Below are 18,057 nucleotides of genomic sequence, written 5' to 3' on the forward strand. Positions count from 1 at the left end.
GTGCAGTGAGGAAAGGGGAGAAGGAGGGAAGGGGGAGAAGGGAGGATAGAGGATGGAGAGACTGTCTGTGAGCCAAATGAGAGTGAGCAGTGGTGACTTGGGAGACCTGGGGCAGACCTGGCTCTTACCTGCACACCTGGAGTACCAAAAAGTGTTTAGTCACTGAGCCTTGACTACTTGCCCTGTTGAAAATCCCCACTCCCCACCCCACCCCAGAAGGTCTGAAGTGCTGGGAGGAGACAAGGTTGGTATCAGATATTTGACTCAGCAGAAAGGGAAGATAGGAGAAAGGAGGGTATATGAGGGGAGTCGATGGGCCTTTTTGGAAAGCTTGGGGCATCAGAATAGGATACTTGTATTCTTTGCATTTTTGTGGAAGGTAAAGGTGCTTCTAAGCTTGAGAGTTTTGATAGTGGTAGCAAAGGTGGATATTTCTAGTAGGGAAGGAAGGGGCAGATATTCATCAGGAGGAATGAGATTATATAAACTGAGGAAGACTACTAGGCAGAAAGTCATGAGAAATTGGCGGAAACAATCTTAAATGTACACCCAAGGTGGAAGAACTGGAAGACCTGGGTGCTAATAGGATGCAGTGGACAAGCAGATGCTGGTAGTAGACTGTAGACTCCATGAAGGCAGGGGGCATGTCTTATTATATATAAAATGCTTGTCGAGTGATTTGTGGGGATAGCTACCACATTAGTGGTAGTCGATGCACTCGAGACCTCAAAGTTACATACTTCTAAGATTATGCTAATCAAAAACAGAACAAAATAAAATTAAGAAACAAAATAAGGAGCCCTAGTTTGGAAGTATACTATTGTTTTAAAATAAATATTGGTAAATTGGCTGTTTGCTACACAAATCATAATCAATAATCATACATGGAACATAGACTTGGGGGGCTAGTCCACAAATATCTCTTTAATTGTAATATATCTAAAATATGAAATTCAGGTATATTGTGTGTTAAATTTGCCACTGATCACCCAGTGTGAAGATAAGAGAATAGGGAATCTGAGCGAATTTGGTGCTGTAGATAGATTGAAAACATACTATTAAGATTTTGACTTCTCATTTTATTAGACATTTTCACACTCTGCCTAAAATTCATCCCATCTCTGAAATCCATCCTTAGTGAGAGATGGGATGAGGTTCAGAAATGGTATGAGAATGTCCGCAGTGTTCATTACTTAGTAATAAAAGATTGAAAGTTCAATATTTTTATTTGTTTTTAAGATCATAAAAATAGAATTGAATATTAAAATTGTCTATAGCCAAAAAGACCATCTAGTCTACAGAATATCTTAATTCATTCACATTTAATAAGTATTTATTGAGCCCCTGAAATGAAATGAAGTTTTGCCTCTAAAGAAGTCAGTCTAATATGATAGATGTGTTAGACAATTACAACATGGTGTGAGAGACTAGTTGTAAAGGCTGTAAGACATAATATTACAAGAACCCAGAGGAGAGTCTAATTAACTTGGACAGAGAGAGGAGGCATGGGGTGGGGGTTCCTGAAAGATTTCTGAGGGAAAGTGCCACTCGAGGTGAGATTTAAAGAGCTTGATGGAATTAGGGCGAAAGGGAAAGCCGTTTCAGAGGCCCAGAAACTATAAGAATAAAGGAAGGGATACTTCAAGTAGAATGTGTAGCTAATGCATGGGATTTAGTAGGGAATAGCAGAAACTGTAAAAGTGTTTATGTGCAATATCAAGGAGATTAGACTATGCCGTAGGTGGTGGGGAATAGCTGAAAGATTTTTAAACCATGCAGTGACATAATCAGGTTTACATTTCAAAAAGTCATATTGGTGATGATGTCACATGCCTGATACTTTACATTTTTAAAAGTGCTTTTGCATTTATTATGGTTCCTTCATTGTAAAATCTCAGACTATAATATACACAGTAACTATATTTCAGAGGGGTCAGTGTGGGAATAAGGTAACAGAATGTAATGAAAGGGGCTTTGTAATACCCATTGTATAAACGCCTTTTATATAAGAACAATACAGATCTGCTGTTCTTTAGCTACAGGATATTGTAAGTTGGGTTTCTCAGTCTTGAAGTGCCTGTAAAGGTGCACGGTTTATCAGTGACAATGCTATATTAAAATATGGATTTTTGTACCATGTGAATTCTTTGAAGTTGGAATTGAAGTATCTAAGTAGAGGAAGACTTTGGACTCAGGAAAACTTGAGTGTGCACTGATTATATTCATTAAAGTGGGTCCTGCTGGGTGTCAGTCTCTGATGAAGACTCAGACTCAATGACCTTAGTCATTATGAGGGAGACAAGACATTTTTGAGAATCTATGTTTGTACATGTGTGGTCTGTAAATGGAATGACTCTTACGAATCGAATTGCTAACCCTTTGATTTCAAGAAGGTATCACATATGATATCTGTTACTTCATCAACTAATGTTTACATAAATACCTACCAAGTTGCAGGAAAACTCTAGCAATCCTAAAGGCTAAGTGGGACATGGAATCAGAATAAGATTATAAGCCAGTGGTCAGAATAGAAAAGAGAAATGTGGTTTTGCTTTGTTTGGAATAGGCCAATTACTGAAAAGTAAAGCTTTCCAATTAAAACTTAAATTTTTTGAAGAGTATACCAGTTTTTCAAGAGTACTCATCCCCACTTAAGAGTTAAAGGAAAGAAAAGGGTCTAGAAAAAAAGCACTGAAAAAGAAAAAAAATATATCAAGGACAAAAAGGTCAATACATATGAAAAAAAGAAATAGGGAAGACGTGAGCAAGAGGTGAAGTCAGATGGTTAACAATGAGCCGATTTATTTAATGATAATAGCTAACACTTATAAAGCTATTTCAACTATCTCAACTTTATGAGGAAGGCACTGTTATCCCCATTTTATAGATAGAGAGAGGCTCAGAGAGGGTAACTTGCTTCCATCAGACAGCAAGGAGCCAGGATTTCATCTAAGGCAGCCTGACTGCAGTTAGTACTCTTAAACACATCCATTTACATGCCTGGGTACCATCTGATTCCTCCAGTGGATCCTTAAATTAACCACATTAGTATATGATATGCCAAAGTTAAGGGAAATGTACCTATTTTACTCAAGTGCATTGGATACCAGTTCTGCGGGGAATGAATAATGGTCGAGAGGAGGGAGGTGACATAGTAAGCTGGGGGAGTTGTGAAGGGACTGGGCCTGTGGCCATCGTGAAGCTCAGCGGCAGATTCGCAGGCCGGCTCTGGGGGGCGAAAGGGAGGGACCGCGGGCAGGTCCTCTGGCCACCGCCGGGCGGCGGGCCGCGCAGGCGCACACGCGCCCGGGCTGTCAGGCCCTGATGCGCGGGGCCACCTGCAGAGGCCGCCCGCCCCGCCCGGGAGATGTGTCCTGGGCGCGGACCCCCGTGCCCTTTGCGCTCCGCACTGCCACAGGGGGACCAGAGTCTTGTGCCATAAGCTGGGTTGAAAAATGTATTTCCCACTCTCCTCCCCGCCACCCCTTCCCTGGGGAGAGCCGCCGGCCCCTCCGCAGGGGGCTGCGCACGTCTGCGGCCGCGATCTGCGGCTTTGTTTCCCAGGCACCTGTTGTGGGTCCCAAATAGAAACCTCGTCCTTGGGGATCCGGGGCCAGCCGGCCAGTGTCCGGGGGTGGGCGTGCTTGGCGGTGCGGTCAACTGGGGTGGGCGGGCCGGGGAGGGGACCTGGGCCGCCGTGGCTCTGCTTAGAAGGGAGGGGCCGAGCGGCGCCGGGGTCGGAGCGGAGCCAGCCGGGGTGCTGACCGCTGCTCTCGCCCCCCTCCCTTCCGCCCTCCTCCCTCCTCCCTCCCTCCGGGGGCGCGGGCGAGTGTCTGCGGCGCGGCGGCCAGGAAATGCCGCAGATGCGCCGCGCAGCATCCCGGGCGGTGGCAGCGCGCGGGTCCTCCCGCACGGCCGCCGCGGTCTCGGCCTGGCCGGGAGCAGGCGCTTCGTGAAGGGCCAGGGAGGCGGCCTCATTGGCCTCCGAGGGTCCCGTCGCCTGCTGCCCCCCGCCTGTCCACGCCGTGCTCCTGGCTCCTCCGCCCGGCGTGGCGCTGCTGGTCGCCGCCCCCGGGCTCGCCGAGATTTGCTGCTGCTGAAACCCGAGAGGGACTCTGGCTCCCCGGGAGCCTGGCGGCCCTGCACCCGCGGCCAGACAGGGGGCCTGGGCGTTTCCTCTGCTGGCTCAGGCGCCCGCCGCCCCCTCGCGCCCCGGCTCTGCGTCTCCGGCTTCTGCGCTCTCCCCCAGGCTGCCGCTCCTTCCGCTTTTCCAGTTATCAAGGCTGCGTCTTGCTGACTAGATACTGTCCAGGGTTCCGAGGGAGAGAGGGGAATTGGCCAGTCATCGCTTAGATAAACTTCAGCATGGCGGGGTACCTCTCCCCAGCCGCTTACCTGTACGTGGAGGAGCAGGAGTACCTCCAGGCCTACGAGGATGTCCTGGAGAGGTACAAAGGTATGTGGTCCCCGGCGCTCGGGCTGCGGGGCTTGGCACGGACCAGCGGGGGAACTGTTATCTTTGCTGAACCAGAGCCACCACCGCCTGGGCACAAGTAAACAGGTGTCTGGACCAGTCTTGGAATAAACCAGGTCTTTTTGGGTGGGATTCAGGACCCGCAATGCTGGGAGGGGAGCGGGGCGAATAATGATCCGGAGACGCCCTTGGATGGGTGGTAGAGTTGGGGGAAGGGGTTTGATTTCCAAGAAGCACATTGCTTTTTCTCTCCCTTGTAAAAGCTCTTAAACACTACGCATAATCATAATTCTTCCTGGGAGGATGGATACCGATGAATTCTCCATGGGATTACTAAGGCATTGCTGCTCTTGCTTGACTTGGGGTATTGGTTCACCCTATTAAGAAAGGTTCTTGGGTTCTTAAATTATTGGACTGTTTCACCACTGAGAGCATCACCAAATCGTTTTTTAAAAAATGATCTTATTTGAGAAATGTTTATGAATTGGGACTATCCGTTCTTTTGTATCATAAAGATTATTTGATAGTGTGATGGGTGTAAGACTTTAGTCAATGAGTCTGTTGTAAATTTAAATTGATATTTTGGGATGAGTTTCTGCCTGTCCTTTGTGTTGTGGAAAATCTATGCCAAACTGATAAAAATTGCTATTTTAGTATTATGTTTACTTTGGCTTTATGGCTAAGTATAGTATTAGACAAAGTGCACCTTCTCATCTTAAAGGGCCTTTTTATCCCTGGAAATTATTTTTTGATGTGTACACATGATTCCCTTATTGTGCCTCCTAAAACACTCCACACCCAAGGTAGCTCACAGAGCCTTAATATATTAATAGTGAATAGTGACCTATTTCATAGGTCAGATTCAAATGGTTTTGCATCTGGAATATTTGCTTTGGGTTTAAGAAATTCAGTTTCTGTAAATTGAATGGGGATTATATGATTAAAACGCATGTGTTAATAGGTTTCTATTATTAGAAAGTAGAAATATAAAATCCTGAGCTGAATAATTAAATCCTAAATCTCCAAAAAACTCAGAATTCACTCACAAATGTTTTCTCTTTCTAGAACATATTTTATTACTGATATGCTTTTAATTCATGTAGAATTTTGTAAACTGCACAATCAGAATTCCTTTGCACTTTTGTGTATGATACTGCCACTGAGCAAGTGCAGTGTTATTTTAGGCTAATGCACGTTTGTTGCATTTGTGTGTATGTGTACATGCACGTGTAATATACTCATGTTTACATTATCCTTTCATTTTAAAATAAGGTTCTTAGTCAGCTGTCTCCAGAACTTTACAAATGAGAAATACCAATATGGACTTGTAAACCATATTGAAGACATACACCTGAGCTTTTTAAAGTCAGAAAAGTGAAAGTACTAAAGCATATATGTATATATTTCTAAAAATTATTGCTATATAAATTTATATCCCATCATAAATTTATTTCAGTGACGGATGGGTGATTTCAGGTGACTTAGCAAACAGAAATAACTAGTGCTGATTTGACTTGTCTTGAGGACGCAGACATTATTTAAAAGCTTTTCTTTATTGGTTTTTGGAAATAAAAGGAAATTAAAGATGCGCAGGCTATTGCAGTTCTTAATACACTTCATTTTAATTATAGCCTAATGATCAGTATTGCACTCAAACATATACTTTTTCAAATATATAGTCCAAAGTTTTGCTGAAAAAGTGAGGGTTCTTTCCTTCATTTTCTTTGTGGTTCTAAAATGCTTAGGTCATCAGTTTGTACTCGGCTTTATAGATGTTCTATGTTTCATTTAGTCTTGGAAAGGAAAGCAAGAATATTGGCCGGTGTATTTACATGAAAAGCTGGAGACCTGGAAAACTCATTGTTTCCTGATGTGTTTTGAAGCCAGTTATGATTTCCCATCAGTATCCAATACGATGACTTCACTACAGTGCTTATTATCCTGATGACTTGCTGTGGGGGCTGATCTAATCAGAAAAGAATTGTAGGCTTTGAATAGGGAGTGTCAGTTCACTAAACTTTCAAAGTACAGTTGCTCATTTTCTGAAATCATGCATTGTTCAAAACATTTTACATTCTCATTTGAACTCAAGACAGATTATTTTGATTTTTATTTCTGACAAAGTTTCTTGGTTACAGAATGAGTTTGCATTCAGCTAGAGTATTATCAGGTTGCCAAGTTATCATATGCCCCAGCTGTTGAATAGTGTAAGTGGTAGAGTCAGCTGGAACAAATTCAAAATCTGTCTGTCTTCAGAAGTGTAGAATTTTAATAATCTATAATGTTAGCATTTAGGAATATTAGATTCAGAAGTTGAGAGTTTTGTTAGACTTAGTCTTCAGACAGCCTAGGAGGGACTTCAAATCTAATCCTCTGTAGAAAAACAAGAATAGTGGCAAGTGAGGCTTAATTATTTATGGCGTGGTCTATTCTTGTGTCTTGCTTTGGTCCTTTACTTCTGAGTGAAAATAGGCAACTGTTTGCTGAATTAGAATAACACAGAAAGAGCTATTTGCTATAGAAATGGGTACACTGTTTTGCTTCATATTCTACTCTTTTTACTTATAAAATATCTTAATAACTAAAATATTCAGGGCATCTGATTTAAAAAGCATATTACTTCTGCTGATACCACAGTTGGGTTGAATAAAGGCATTTATTTATGAATAAAACATACCTATTATTGTTTATGCTAGAAATACCTAGGTTTAGTGGCTTTCTTTTATATCTGTAATAAATTACCCAGTGTATTTTTCATGGAATACAAAACATTTTATAGATCAGCATGAAAGATACAGAATGGCCACTCTTGTTTTTCTTGTCAGTATAAGGAAACTAACCTATATGCTGTTATTATAATTATTATGTATTATTATATTATTAAAAATAATTAGCTATCACTATGAAATTCTGCTGTTTGAGTCATTAGAAGATTTTATATTCTCAGAACATTATTACTTTTTAAAATATGATGTTAAGTATCAAAATGAGATAATGTGAACTCAATCAATTTTATTCTATATTTCTAGACTTAATTAAAAAAGAAGTTAAATTATTTTGGTCCAACAAATGGATATTTTTCCATTGACCTGGAAGTTGGTTGTCCCCAGACAACTGTAAAAAGTGTTTCATTATTCTCTGTGAAAGTGAAATGGCAGATTTTATTACTTGTCTGTAATATCACTAAAAAACTCTCTTCGATTATTTAGAAAAAAGTCAAAATTCTCTGTTTTTCATGAAAACTTTTAGCAATCCCTGTAGTCCCTTCTCTCAGTAGGGCTATATATTTTTTGCTTACATGCATGGTGGCAAAAGGAACTGAGAACTACTCCAACTATAGTTTTCATTTTTAGTTTAGTTTTATGGCCTACCTAGATTTGGGATTGGTAAAAATCCTGTCTTTTTATGTGTAAACCAACTCTGGTGCCAGTTGAATTGAAAGTTGGAGTACAGTGGTCTCTCCTTATTCATGGGGGATACATTCCAAGACTCCCAGTTGATGCCTAAAATCATTGATGGTACTGAACCTATATATATATATATATATATATATATATATATATATATATATATATATATATACACACACACACACACGCAACACACACACACACACACACTATGTTTTTTCATATATATATGTATATACACTTTACGGCTTCTCTTTGTCATATTCAAATTGCCAGCATCACTACTCTTCCGCTTTAGGTCTATTAGTAAGTAAAATAAGGGTTACTTGAAAACAAGCACTGCGATACTTTGACAGACAATTCGATAACCAAGATAGCTACCAAGTGACAAACAGGCAAGTAGCAAATACAGCATGGACACAATGAAAAATGAGAATTCAAATCTCAGGCAGGTCAGAGTACAGTGGGAGAGATTTCATCACACTACTTAGAATGGCATGCAATTTAAAATTTATGAATTGTTTATTTCTAGAATTTTCCATTTAATATTTTTGGAAAATGGTTAAACGTAGGTGACTGAAACTGTGGAAAGAGAAATCATGGATAATGGGGGACTGCTGTATAAAGATCTCCAGGAATCACTGTCTCCCCCATCCCCCAAACATGGGTCATATGGTATATATAGCCTTTGATGATCTTGCTCAGTGGTTTTCAGTTGGTTTCCAGGATTCAGCAAAAACTTGATTTCAAATTTCACTTGCTCATGCTCTGCTCATAGCTTTAACTGTATTGCATCATGACAGTGTTATTTTGTAGCTAGTTAGTAAGTCTGGGCTTTTTCTTTAAAAAATGAAATACGCTTATTAGGTAATGAGTGTTAAGATTGTGTTTGGTTGTAACAGAAAACATAATAGTACTTACTAAATAGATGTTTTCTTTTTTCTCAGGTACTGAAAGGCCCAAAGTAGGCAAGCCAGGGCTGTGGAGTTATCTGCCAATAGATCCCAGACTCCTATGTTCTGCTAAGCTACTTGTAGTGTATCATGTGATGGTTTTGTCATCGCAAGATGGCTGCTCCTCTTCTAGCCCTTTTGTCTTAATTCCAGATGGGAAGAAAGAGAAGTGCAAGGACAAAGGACAAAGGATGCAAACTAGTTGATTCGGCCTCTTTTTAAGGAGCTATTTAGGACCCCATTTAGCAACTTTCACTTGATCTCATTGTCCAGAACTGTTCCAGAGGACACCACTATCTGTAAGGCAGACTAGGAAAATATGGGTTATTAAACTGGTCCCATTTAGAACCCTGAACAAAATTGAAGTCTTTTTGTAAAGGACAAGGAAAAAAACCGATATCTGATTCGCAACCTGCACTGTCTGGCACATGGAGAGTAAAATGTCAGTGTTGAAATTAGAAACTTAAAGTTTGGACACGTTAACATCTATAACACAATGTATTCGACTTTCCTAAAGTTTGAGAGACTGAGAAGTCCATTGAAATTTCTGAGAAGTTTCAAAGTGACACAATGAATGTTTTATAATGATACAACGTGGATTTGAAAAGTAACTTTTACCCAATAACTAGGATTTAAATTGGCCAAAGAATGGTGCTTCACACTGTAAGAAACATATATTAGTTCAGGCATGTAACCAGTTATTAGGTATTGTTAGTGAATTTAACTTTGAACGCAAAATATCATCCTGATGCTCCTTTAGTTTCTTTTGTTCTGACTTAGCCTTATACAGTTATCTCAATGTTTATTTAGTCATGGACTTTTCAAAAAGCTTTCTGGTTTTTAAAACTTTTTCTTTGAGCAGTTTGGAGAAGCTTATTTTCTAGCTCAGTGATGATTTTGGGTGATAAATGACATATAAGAAGAGGTGGTGAGAACAATTTCTTGTCCTACTGTTATTTTGTAGCCAGGCAAAGAAGCATTTGTGTTTCTGCCTTTGGGTCCTGTGTGCCCAGGAGCCTGGCTCTTCGGGGAGCTAGAGTGTTTGTAAAAACATCTGAAGCTACAGAGGTGGCAAAAAAATGGAGTATCTAGGCTGTCATTTTCCTTTCTGTTTTCATTTCCCAACTGAGTATAAACACGTGTAAAATGCACTAAGATGATCTGACCCTGTATGACTAATGAATAAATTGAGTGAGAAGATTTGTAGTTTAGAATGTTTAGTATTCCATAGCGATTAAAAAGAAACTCAGTCGTTTCAGTTCCATGGAACTCTTTTTCTCTATAATGGCTTTTGAAGAAAGACTTCTGTGTCCATTTCTCAGCTCTTAGTAATTTAGGGATCACATTCTACCCATTTTCAAAGAGGAATTTCAGGCAGCTATCTGCTGAAGTATATCATTATTTCTATCAAGTAAGGCTTTTACGTATTTGTTTTTGGTCTGTCCCTTTAATGCAAATTTATTTGCTGTTGTTTTCTACCTACTTTCATCTCCCTTAGAAGAGATGAATTGGATGTTAAGAAAAGCTTTGTATTTAGGATTGAATGACATTTTATGTTGTAGGAAGGTGAAAATACCAGCGAATTAAACTTCAAGAGGAGAGAGAGACTAGCAGACTAGCATGATTCTTCCATTTCATTAGCATAACCACAGAGTCCATTTTGAATGCTTGGCTCAAGTGCATAGTAGGTTTTAGGGATGGAGTTAGATAGGGGTTATTGGAATATGGAAATAGGTCAATATAAAGGGTTATGTTGGACCAGATTGAAAAGGGCCTGAATGCTATGCCCAAGACCAAGTTTGGGCGTTATTCTGTAGATAGGAAGGGGAAACTGGATGATTTTCAGCAGAATGTTACCAGTGAGATAGGTTTTAGAAAGATAACTCCAGTTACAGTGTGGAGGATTGAGTGGAAGGAAGATTCAGAAAACAGGGAGACAAGTCTGTAAGATTCTGATGTTTGGAATGGGAAGCTGGATTCAAAAGAAATTTCAGAAATTGACAGCATGGCTGACTGGTTGGTTGGAGTATTTTTTTTTTTTTTAATTTGTAAAAAAAAGTTCATTAGAAAGTATATTTTGGAAACAAATTTTTAATATTACTCATTTTTAGACCTTCTTTGGTCGAAATAGAGTGAATACTGTTTTATTTGACCTTGGAAATACAGCAGATAGTATGACCCAAAAAACTGGAATTTTCCATTGAACGTGGGCATCCGTAAGTAATACCTTATCAGTCTTGCTGGGAATCCTCTGAGTATGATATATAGTGTATTACAGCAATGAATCTGTTTTCTATAAGCAAATTAAATTGTTGGTTTCAGATCCATTTTAGAAATAACTGTTAATGATTAAAACAAATTTTGTAATGTATTTCAACAATTTCTTTTCATTTCTTAATTTTTTTTTTACATAAACTTCAGCAGATTTGTAGTCAGTTTTGTTTGTAAGAAGTTCAATGGCCATATAATTTAGTATTAAGTTCTAAGCCATTTTTGAATTTTATCTGATAAGCCCTTAATTTGTAGCTTAAAATAGTAAAAAGAATAGCTACCATTTATCTGCCTACCTACTTATATGCTAGGCACAGTGCTGAGTATTGCAAATGAATTTTGTTTATAATTTTTCATTCTTATATATCTTGGGTACAACTATGGCCATTTTATTAATATGGAAATTGAAGCTTAGAGAAGCTAATTTTCCTGAAATCATACAGCTCTAAGTGGTAGCAGTGGCATTTGAACATCAGATGTATACTTGACATAAGCTATATATTTTGAGTTTCATTACATTGACTGGAAAATTTTGCAGAAATAGTTTTTATGAGAATTTTTTATTAGGATTATGATCTTGATTAATACTAGAACTTTCTGAGATGTGTTACATTGATGCATGAAATCAAAATTAATAGTTTAAAAATTCATAGAGATTTATATCAATTTGAATATTAAGTGGACTTGGAAGCTTGAACTGATGTATCTTAGCTGGATTATAAATTCTAAAAATCAGCTACCCATGAAAGAAAGATAAAATTTTAATATGAGCATTTCCAGTGTGTATTTATGTTGAAGAGATTTTGAAAAGAATTAAATTTTATAAATGTCACTAGTGAATGTAGCTGCTTTGATACATGCCTGAAATGTTTCCTGGAAAGAATCGTCAAAAGGAGTTGACAAAGTCTTGATTTTTCTCTAGTGGGTGAAAATATTTCCCAGTGAATCCTGGTATTAAAGACATTATACAAAGATTCTATTGTCTCCGTGAATTGAAAAATGCCCCTATATTCAGTGTTACAGTTCTCCATGATGGTCATGCCAGTATAACAATTTGTATTCTTGATTTTTGGCATGAAATGATACTGCTTTGTGGCTCCTTTTATCCTACCTTTTTTTAAGGCAGTTAGACATGACAGGTCTGCTGCCTCACTATCTACCTCATTGGGTTAATAAAGGTAAGATAAAATAGGGCATGTGCAGTATTTTGATCAGTAGAGATTACATAGACATTTAGTGAATGAAACAAACTTAAGAGCTCAAGTCCTCTGGCTCCTCCTAGGCCAGGAGCCTTTAAAAAAAAAAACAACAAATATACCACTTTTTAGAGCAGTTCTAGGTTTACAGAAAAGTTGGACAGAAAGTACAGAGTTCCCATATACTCCTTCCCTTCCACACCCTCCCCGTTTCCCTTTTTGATATCTTGCATTAAAATGGTGCATTTGTTATGATTTATGAACAAATATTGATAGATTATTATTAACTGAGATCCATTGTTTACATTAGGGTTCACTGTGTTGCCTAGTTCTATGGGATTCGACAAATGTATATCATGTGTTTACTATTACCGTATCATATACAGTAGTTTCAATGCCCCCTCAAATCCTCTGTGTTCTACCTATTAATTCCCCCACACCCCCCAACCTCTGGCAAGCACTGATCTTTTTATTGTCTCCATAGTTTTGCCTTTTGTTGTAGTTGGAATCATAACAGTATTTCATATTGGCTTCTTTCACTTAGTAATATGCATTTAAGTTTTCCTCTGTGTCTTTTCATGGCTTGATAGCTCGTCTCTATTTTTTTTTTTTTTTTTGCTGAATAATAATTTCATTGTTTGGATGAACCTCAATGTGTTTATCCACTCACTTATTGAAGGGGAGGTCTTGGTGCTTTCAGGTTTTGTCAACTATGAATAAAGCTGCTCTAAACATTTGTGTATAGGCTTTTGTGTCGACATATTTTCACCTCATTTGGGTAAATACTAGGCGAATGACTGCTGGATCATATGGTAAGATTGTGTTAACTTTGTAATAAACTGCTAAACTGTCTTCCAAGGAGGCTATACTATTTTTCATTCCCACCAGGAATGAATGAGAGTTCCTATTGCTCCACATCCTCACCAGAATTTGGATTTTAGCCGTTCCAAAAGGCATATAGTGGTATTGAATTAATTTGCAATTTCCTAATGGAGTATCTTTTCATGTGCTTATTTGCCATCTGTATATCTCCTTTGGTGAGCTATCTGTTTAGATATTTTGCCTACTTTTTAATTGGGTTGTTTTCTAATTGTTGCATTTTAAGATTTTTTGTATATTTTAGAGAACAGTACTTTATCAGATATGTGTTCTATACATGGTTAGTAGCCTTTACCACTACCTCCTTTTTGACACTTTTAAACCATTGCATATTGTAGATATTATTTAAATAAATAAGGCCCTGATTATTTCCTTTCATATGGTCATATTGTTCTTCAGTATTGTTTTGCTTTGGGTATATACATTGTGTATTATACCTACTTCATAGACACCAATTGCATGTGGTGTCTCAGAGTTCAGAAACCTGACAGTTTGCTTTAGTATATCTACATATGCTGCTGTAATCAAGTATCCAGTTGGTTGGCAGCTATGATGCTTTGTAATACAAGTCTAAAATTAGTTGAACTGTTCTATTTTAAGGATAGACTGAAATTAGTCGTCCATGTCCTGCAAAACATATGAAAGTTATACTCTCAGGATATTGAATTATTTCTTTTAAAATGTAATCAGAAGTAGGGTTAGGTAGAAAGTAGTTTGTTTCAATTTTTTGGAAAGTTTTCGTTATATGGATTTGATTATAGCCTGAGTGTAATGCTGCATATATGTAATACCTAAGGACACAAAGTTTTACTCTTGCCCCTTAGAGTTAAGATATTGCTTTTACATAAATGATCTTGTTTGAGTTTTAAAACCATATGAGTTTAGAGGTAGAGCAAGATTACCTGAATTTTCTTTTAGAATATTTTAGAAGAGTCACGGCTGCCTTTGCTAGGAAAAAAAAAAATTTGAATGATTAAAAGAGTATTTGGTTGTTCATTTTTGTGATTTTTGTCATAACTTTATCTACATAACAGTAACTAGAGAATATTGAAAATACTTAGTAGACAGAAAGGTGAGTGACTGAAATTCAAAGTTGAATTTTACATGTAGTGTGAATTTTATAATCTCTTTAAGTGAGGGCTTATGGTTATGAAGGCATTTGCAGTGTTATTGAATGCATCTTTCAAGCAATCTCAGAAACTATAACAATTTAGCTACTAATAATTTGTGGTCTTTATACTTTTTCTTTGAAAAATTTTGGAAAGTCTATAGAAGGATTGAAGAATTCTAAGTTACAGAAAGCAAAATGCCAGGATAGTTTACTTTTATTGTGTTTACTTAATAGTTTTTTTTTATTGTGTTTACTTAATCTCCATGCTTTTGCATTTAGAAAACTATATAGAAATTTAAATTTCTGTTTCAATAAATTAAAGTGATAAACAGAATGAAATACTTTTTTAATTAGCATTTCTTGGAAACATTCCAGCAACATTGTTCTTCACTTCATATTTCTCATATTTTTAATCAGAAATTAGTTGATTACATGTTTCAAGTGAACAAAATTACCATGTAATATACACTCTTCCCAAGCCTCTATCACATTTTGTACTTAGTATTTCCCTAGGAAAAACAAGGAAGAGATGAAACACTTGGGGCCAGGAGAAATTGATCCTCACCTAATTGGAATATGTGGTTTAATTCTAAATAGTTATTGATCCTATACTTTAAAAATATTCAAAGGAACTAGGATCTAGGGAAGGAAGAGGAAAACAAGGGTACAGGACGGTAGCCTCCCACAGAGTATAGTTTGATGAGAAGGGTGGACCGGTTTCACTTATTATAAGTGAGTGCCACAGAAGAGTAATCTGAGCATCGAAGAGTTTCATAAGCAGGGTTGGCATTTGAAGGAAAGCAGAATTTCAGTGGAGGGGAAGAAGGCTTTGTATTGTGGGGGTGGATGGTGTGAGCAGAGGGTTTTCTTGACCTTACCATTTCATCTGGGCAATCTGACCTTGCATTTCATTTTTTGGTTGTAGGAAAAGTATTATCATAATGACTTAATCAATACTTTAATATAAATCAGATACATTTTGTTTATAGTTAATCAGTGTTCAGTTAAAAACTATCCCCCCTAGATAAATATGTTATCAAATCTCAAGATTTAGTAGTGAAAAATAACTTTTAGGAATGGCTCAGCAAATGTAAAGTTTGAATGAGATTTAAGATGGTGTAGGAAACTCTGAATTAGATTGATAATAATGAATAGCACCTTACATACTTACAGTTTTACATATGTGATGTAATTTGATTCTTATACCAACTCTGAGGCAAGTAACATAAGAGCTCTTATGTTATAGCTAAGGGAACCAGGCTCCCGTGATTGCATTGACGGGGTAGCTGACTGGAAACTAGTATAGAGAATTGTGGCCCTTCTTCGTATGCATTCAAAGTTATTAATAGTATAGCTTAAGTAATGTATTTGGTAAGAGGTGAGTGATCTCAGTTTAAATAAATAGCCATTGAATATGTTCTGGAATTACTGGTAGCAGTCTATATTTAGGAAGGAGAGAAGTATGCTTTACTATTTGTTTAATGTGGTTTTGGGCTATCTGCATTCTACAAACTTCAGGGTAAATTCTGTTGCTGACTGTTGAGAATTTAGTTGCTTGAGGAAAACACCCCATTATCTTTTATCTCTGTTGTTAATTGAAGCAGCTCTTAAAATTATAGGGTTTTACATTTAGGCAGAAAAACGATCTCATTGACTAAAGATGTAATTTCTATTACTTAGTGGAAAAGGAAGAACTAGGTAAGTACTTGGTGGAACGTGGGAAGAAAAATCTGTGACATAAACTTGCTACCATTTTTGGAAAATAAAGACATGTACAAAATATGAATTCTCCCCCCGCCGCCCTCGCCCAGTCATTAACAGAACTATAGTTCTGCATCTAACCCTGATCTAACCCTGATTCTGCTTTTCTACCTGCCCATCTTGGAGAATTGCCATTGCTTGTGGTTGATACAGGGAGGAGATAGAAACATTGAGTGTGCTAATTTTTCGTTCTTGCATTTTATACTTGAGAAAACTGAAATCTGTTTAAATGAAGATTAGATAAACCCCAGAGAAGTGAGATCAGCAAAGGTAAAAACAAGATCTAAACGGAAGTCTTCCTGATTTCTGGTTTTCCACATGCTCAGTTTACTTTTACTTGCTGGTAGATAGAAGAAATGCTTTCATTGTCTATATTTTAAGTTGTTTAATAAAAGAGCCATGGTTTACTAAAGAATTAGTGAGGGAAATAAAATAGAAAAAATGAGTGGAAAAACTGAAGCGTGATGATAGTGCTTTTCTAGACATGCCATGTGAGGAATGCTGAATTTTCAATGTCGCATTTGATGTTTATGGATTTTAGGGACCAGCATTTTGTCAGTGATGAGAAATTGCATGCAGCAGGCTCATCAGTGTTCTGAGGCTCTAAGGAATAGATTAGGCTTAATATAAACTGGAGTTACAACATGCAATTAAAATATTCCTCCACCTTGAAAGGTTCAACTGCAGCTTTGGGTCAACGTGTGGATATCTGGCTGTTTCCTAGTTAACTATAAGATGCAGGCTCCAGGATGTGGATCCTGGCCACTGACCATTCTTTACTCCTTCCCTATGGCCTGGCCTCTGAGGATTTGTTGGAATCTGGAGCCTTCCCTTCTGCTGTGGATTGGCAATGAATAGAGGTAATGATGCTTTGTGTCCTCAATTCTAATACACTAAGAGAATGGGAGCAACAGTGGAAAGGATGGAAAGTTTGGATTTGCTCACACTTCAGATGGGCATAAGGTATGTGTGTGTGGTTGGGGGTGGGAAAGAGGAGAGGGAGTTTATATTCTGGTATTTCTGGGAAGTTGGGAGTTGGAGGTGAATGGTGGCCCAACTCCATTCCTCATCTTTTGGATCTCCATACATATATTTTACCTTCCCTCACTTGCTTCCTTTCTCAGTTGTGTTTCTTTTGGCTGGCCCATCTTCTCAATTCTCTCTTTGATAGTAGCAGGTAGGAACTGGTTGGGAAAGGTGTGATTTGGAAAGTGTTTTTCCAATAGGAACATGCCTGTTGTATGTATCTGTTAAACCGTTTTTTAAATAGATTCAAAGTTCTATATTTTAATTATTATTCTAGATTGACTATAAAATGTTAGAGTATATTGTGTATCAGTACTGTTGTTTTACCATTTTTAAAACTGAAATGTAGCCTTGCATTAGCCTAAATTATCTAACTTTTATTTAAACAGCATTTTAAAGAGAAAATGTGTTAGAAGTTTGTTGTTTGGAACTTAACAAGTAAATTTCTATAGCACGGCCCATGGATGAATTGAAGATAAGTGGCGAATTTTTGATAGTGGGCAAATCTATAAAGAAATTTACAAGATTTTAGACATAGTATCTTTTAAATTTAGTAATTACTTTTATTCTTGTCGTCTTCCAGAAGCATATCGTATAACATTTAATACAGATGAGAATGTGGAGAAACAGCACTTCATGCATTGCTTGTGACATGTGGTTTGTTACCATCTTTGGGGAAAGGAGGTTGCTGCTGAAGGCATATTTATTCTTTGACCCACCAGAATTTCAGAACCTTTCCTATACGTAGAATTTAAGAATTTATTGTGACATTGTTTATAATTGCAAAACACCAGAAACAACCTGAATGATTATCAATAGGGGGTAGTGGAATATATTTTGATACTTTCATACTGTGGAATGTTAGGCAATTAATAAAAAAATATGAGTTAAATCTCTAAGTATTGACCCGATTTATTTATTAATTAATTATTATGTTGACCTGATATATTATTAAGGAAAATGAAAAGGCAGAGGA

General features: G+C 37.6%; 1 protein-coding gene across 16 annotated transcripts in view; it reads left to right on the plus strand.

Moving 5' to 3' along the window:
• Window positions 1–18,057, plus strand: part of DST (dystonin) — a 404,042-nt gene that overhangs the window by 89,604 nt on the left and 296,381 nt on the right. For 3 of the 16 annotated variants that reach the window (XM_039853109.1, XM_039853110.1, XM_039853096.1), the window contains exon 1: window positions 3,842–4,456. The exons of 11 other annotated variants lie outside the window; for them this stretch is intronic. In XM_039853109.1, the coding sequence (XP_039709043.1) occupies window positions 4,366–4,456 (91 nt within the window). In that variant the 5' untranslated portion in view covers window positions 3,842–4,365. Of the gene's footprint in view, window positions 1–3,841; window positions 4,457–18,057 lie in introns of those variants that run through there. 2 more of the 16 variants (XM_039853105.1, XM_039853106.1) reach the window with 1 other exon arrangement.

This window comes from Pteropus medius, unplaced genomic scaffold, assembly GCF_902729225.1.
Source record: "Pteropus medius unplaced genomic scaffold, Ma_sr-lr_union100, whole genome shotgun sequence".
NCBI lineage: Eukaryota > Metazoa > Chordata > Mammalia > Chiroptera > Pteropodidae > Pteropus > Pteropus medius.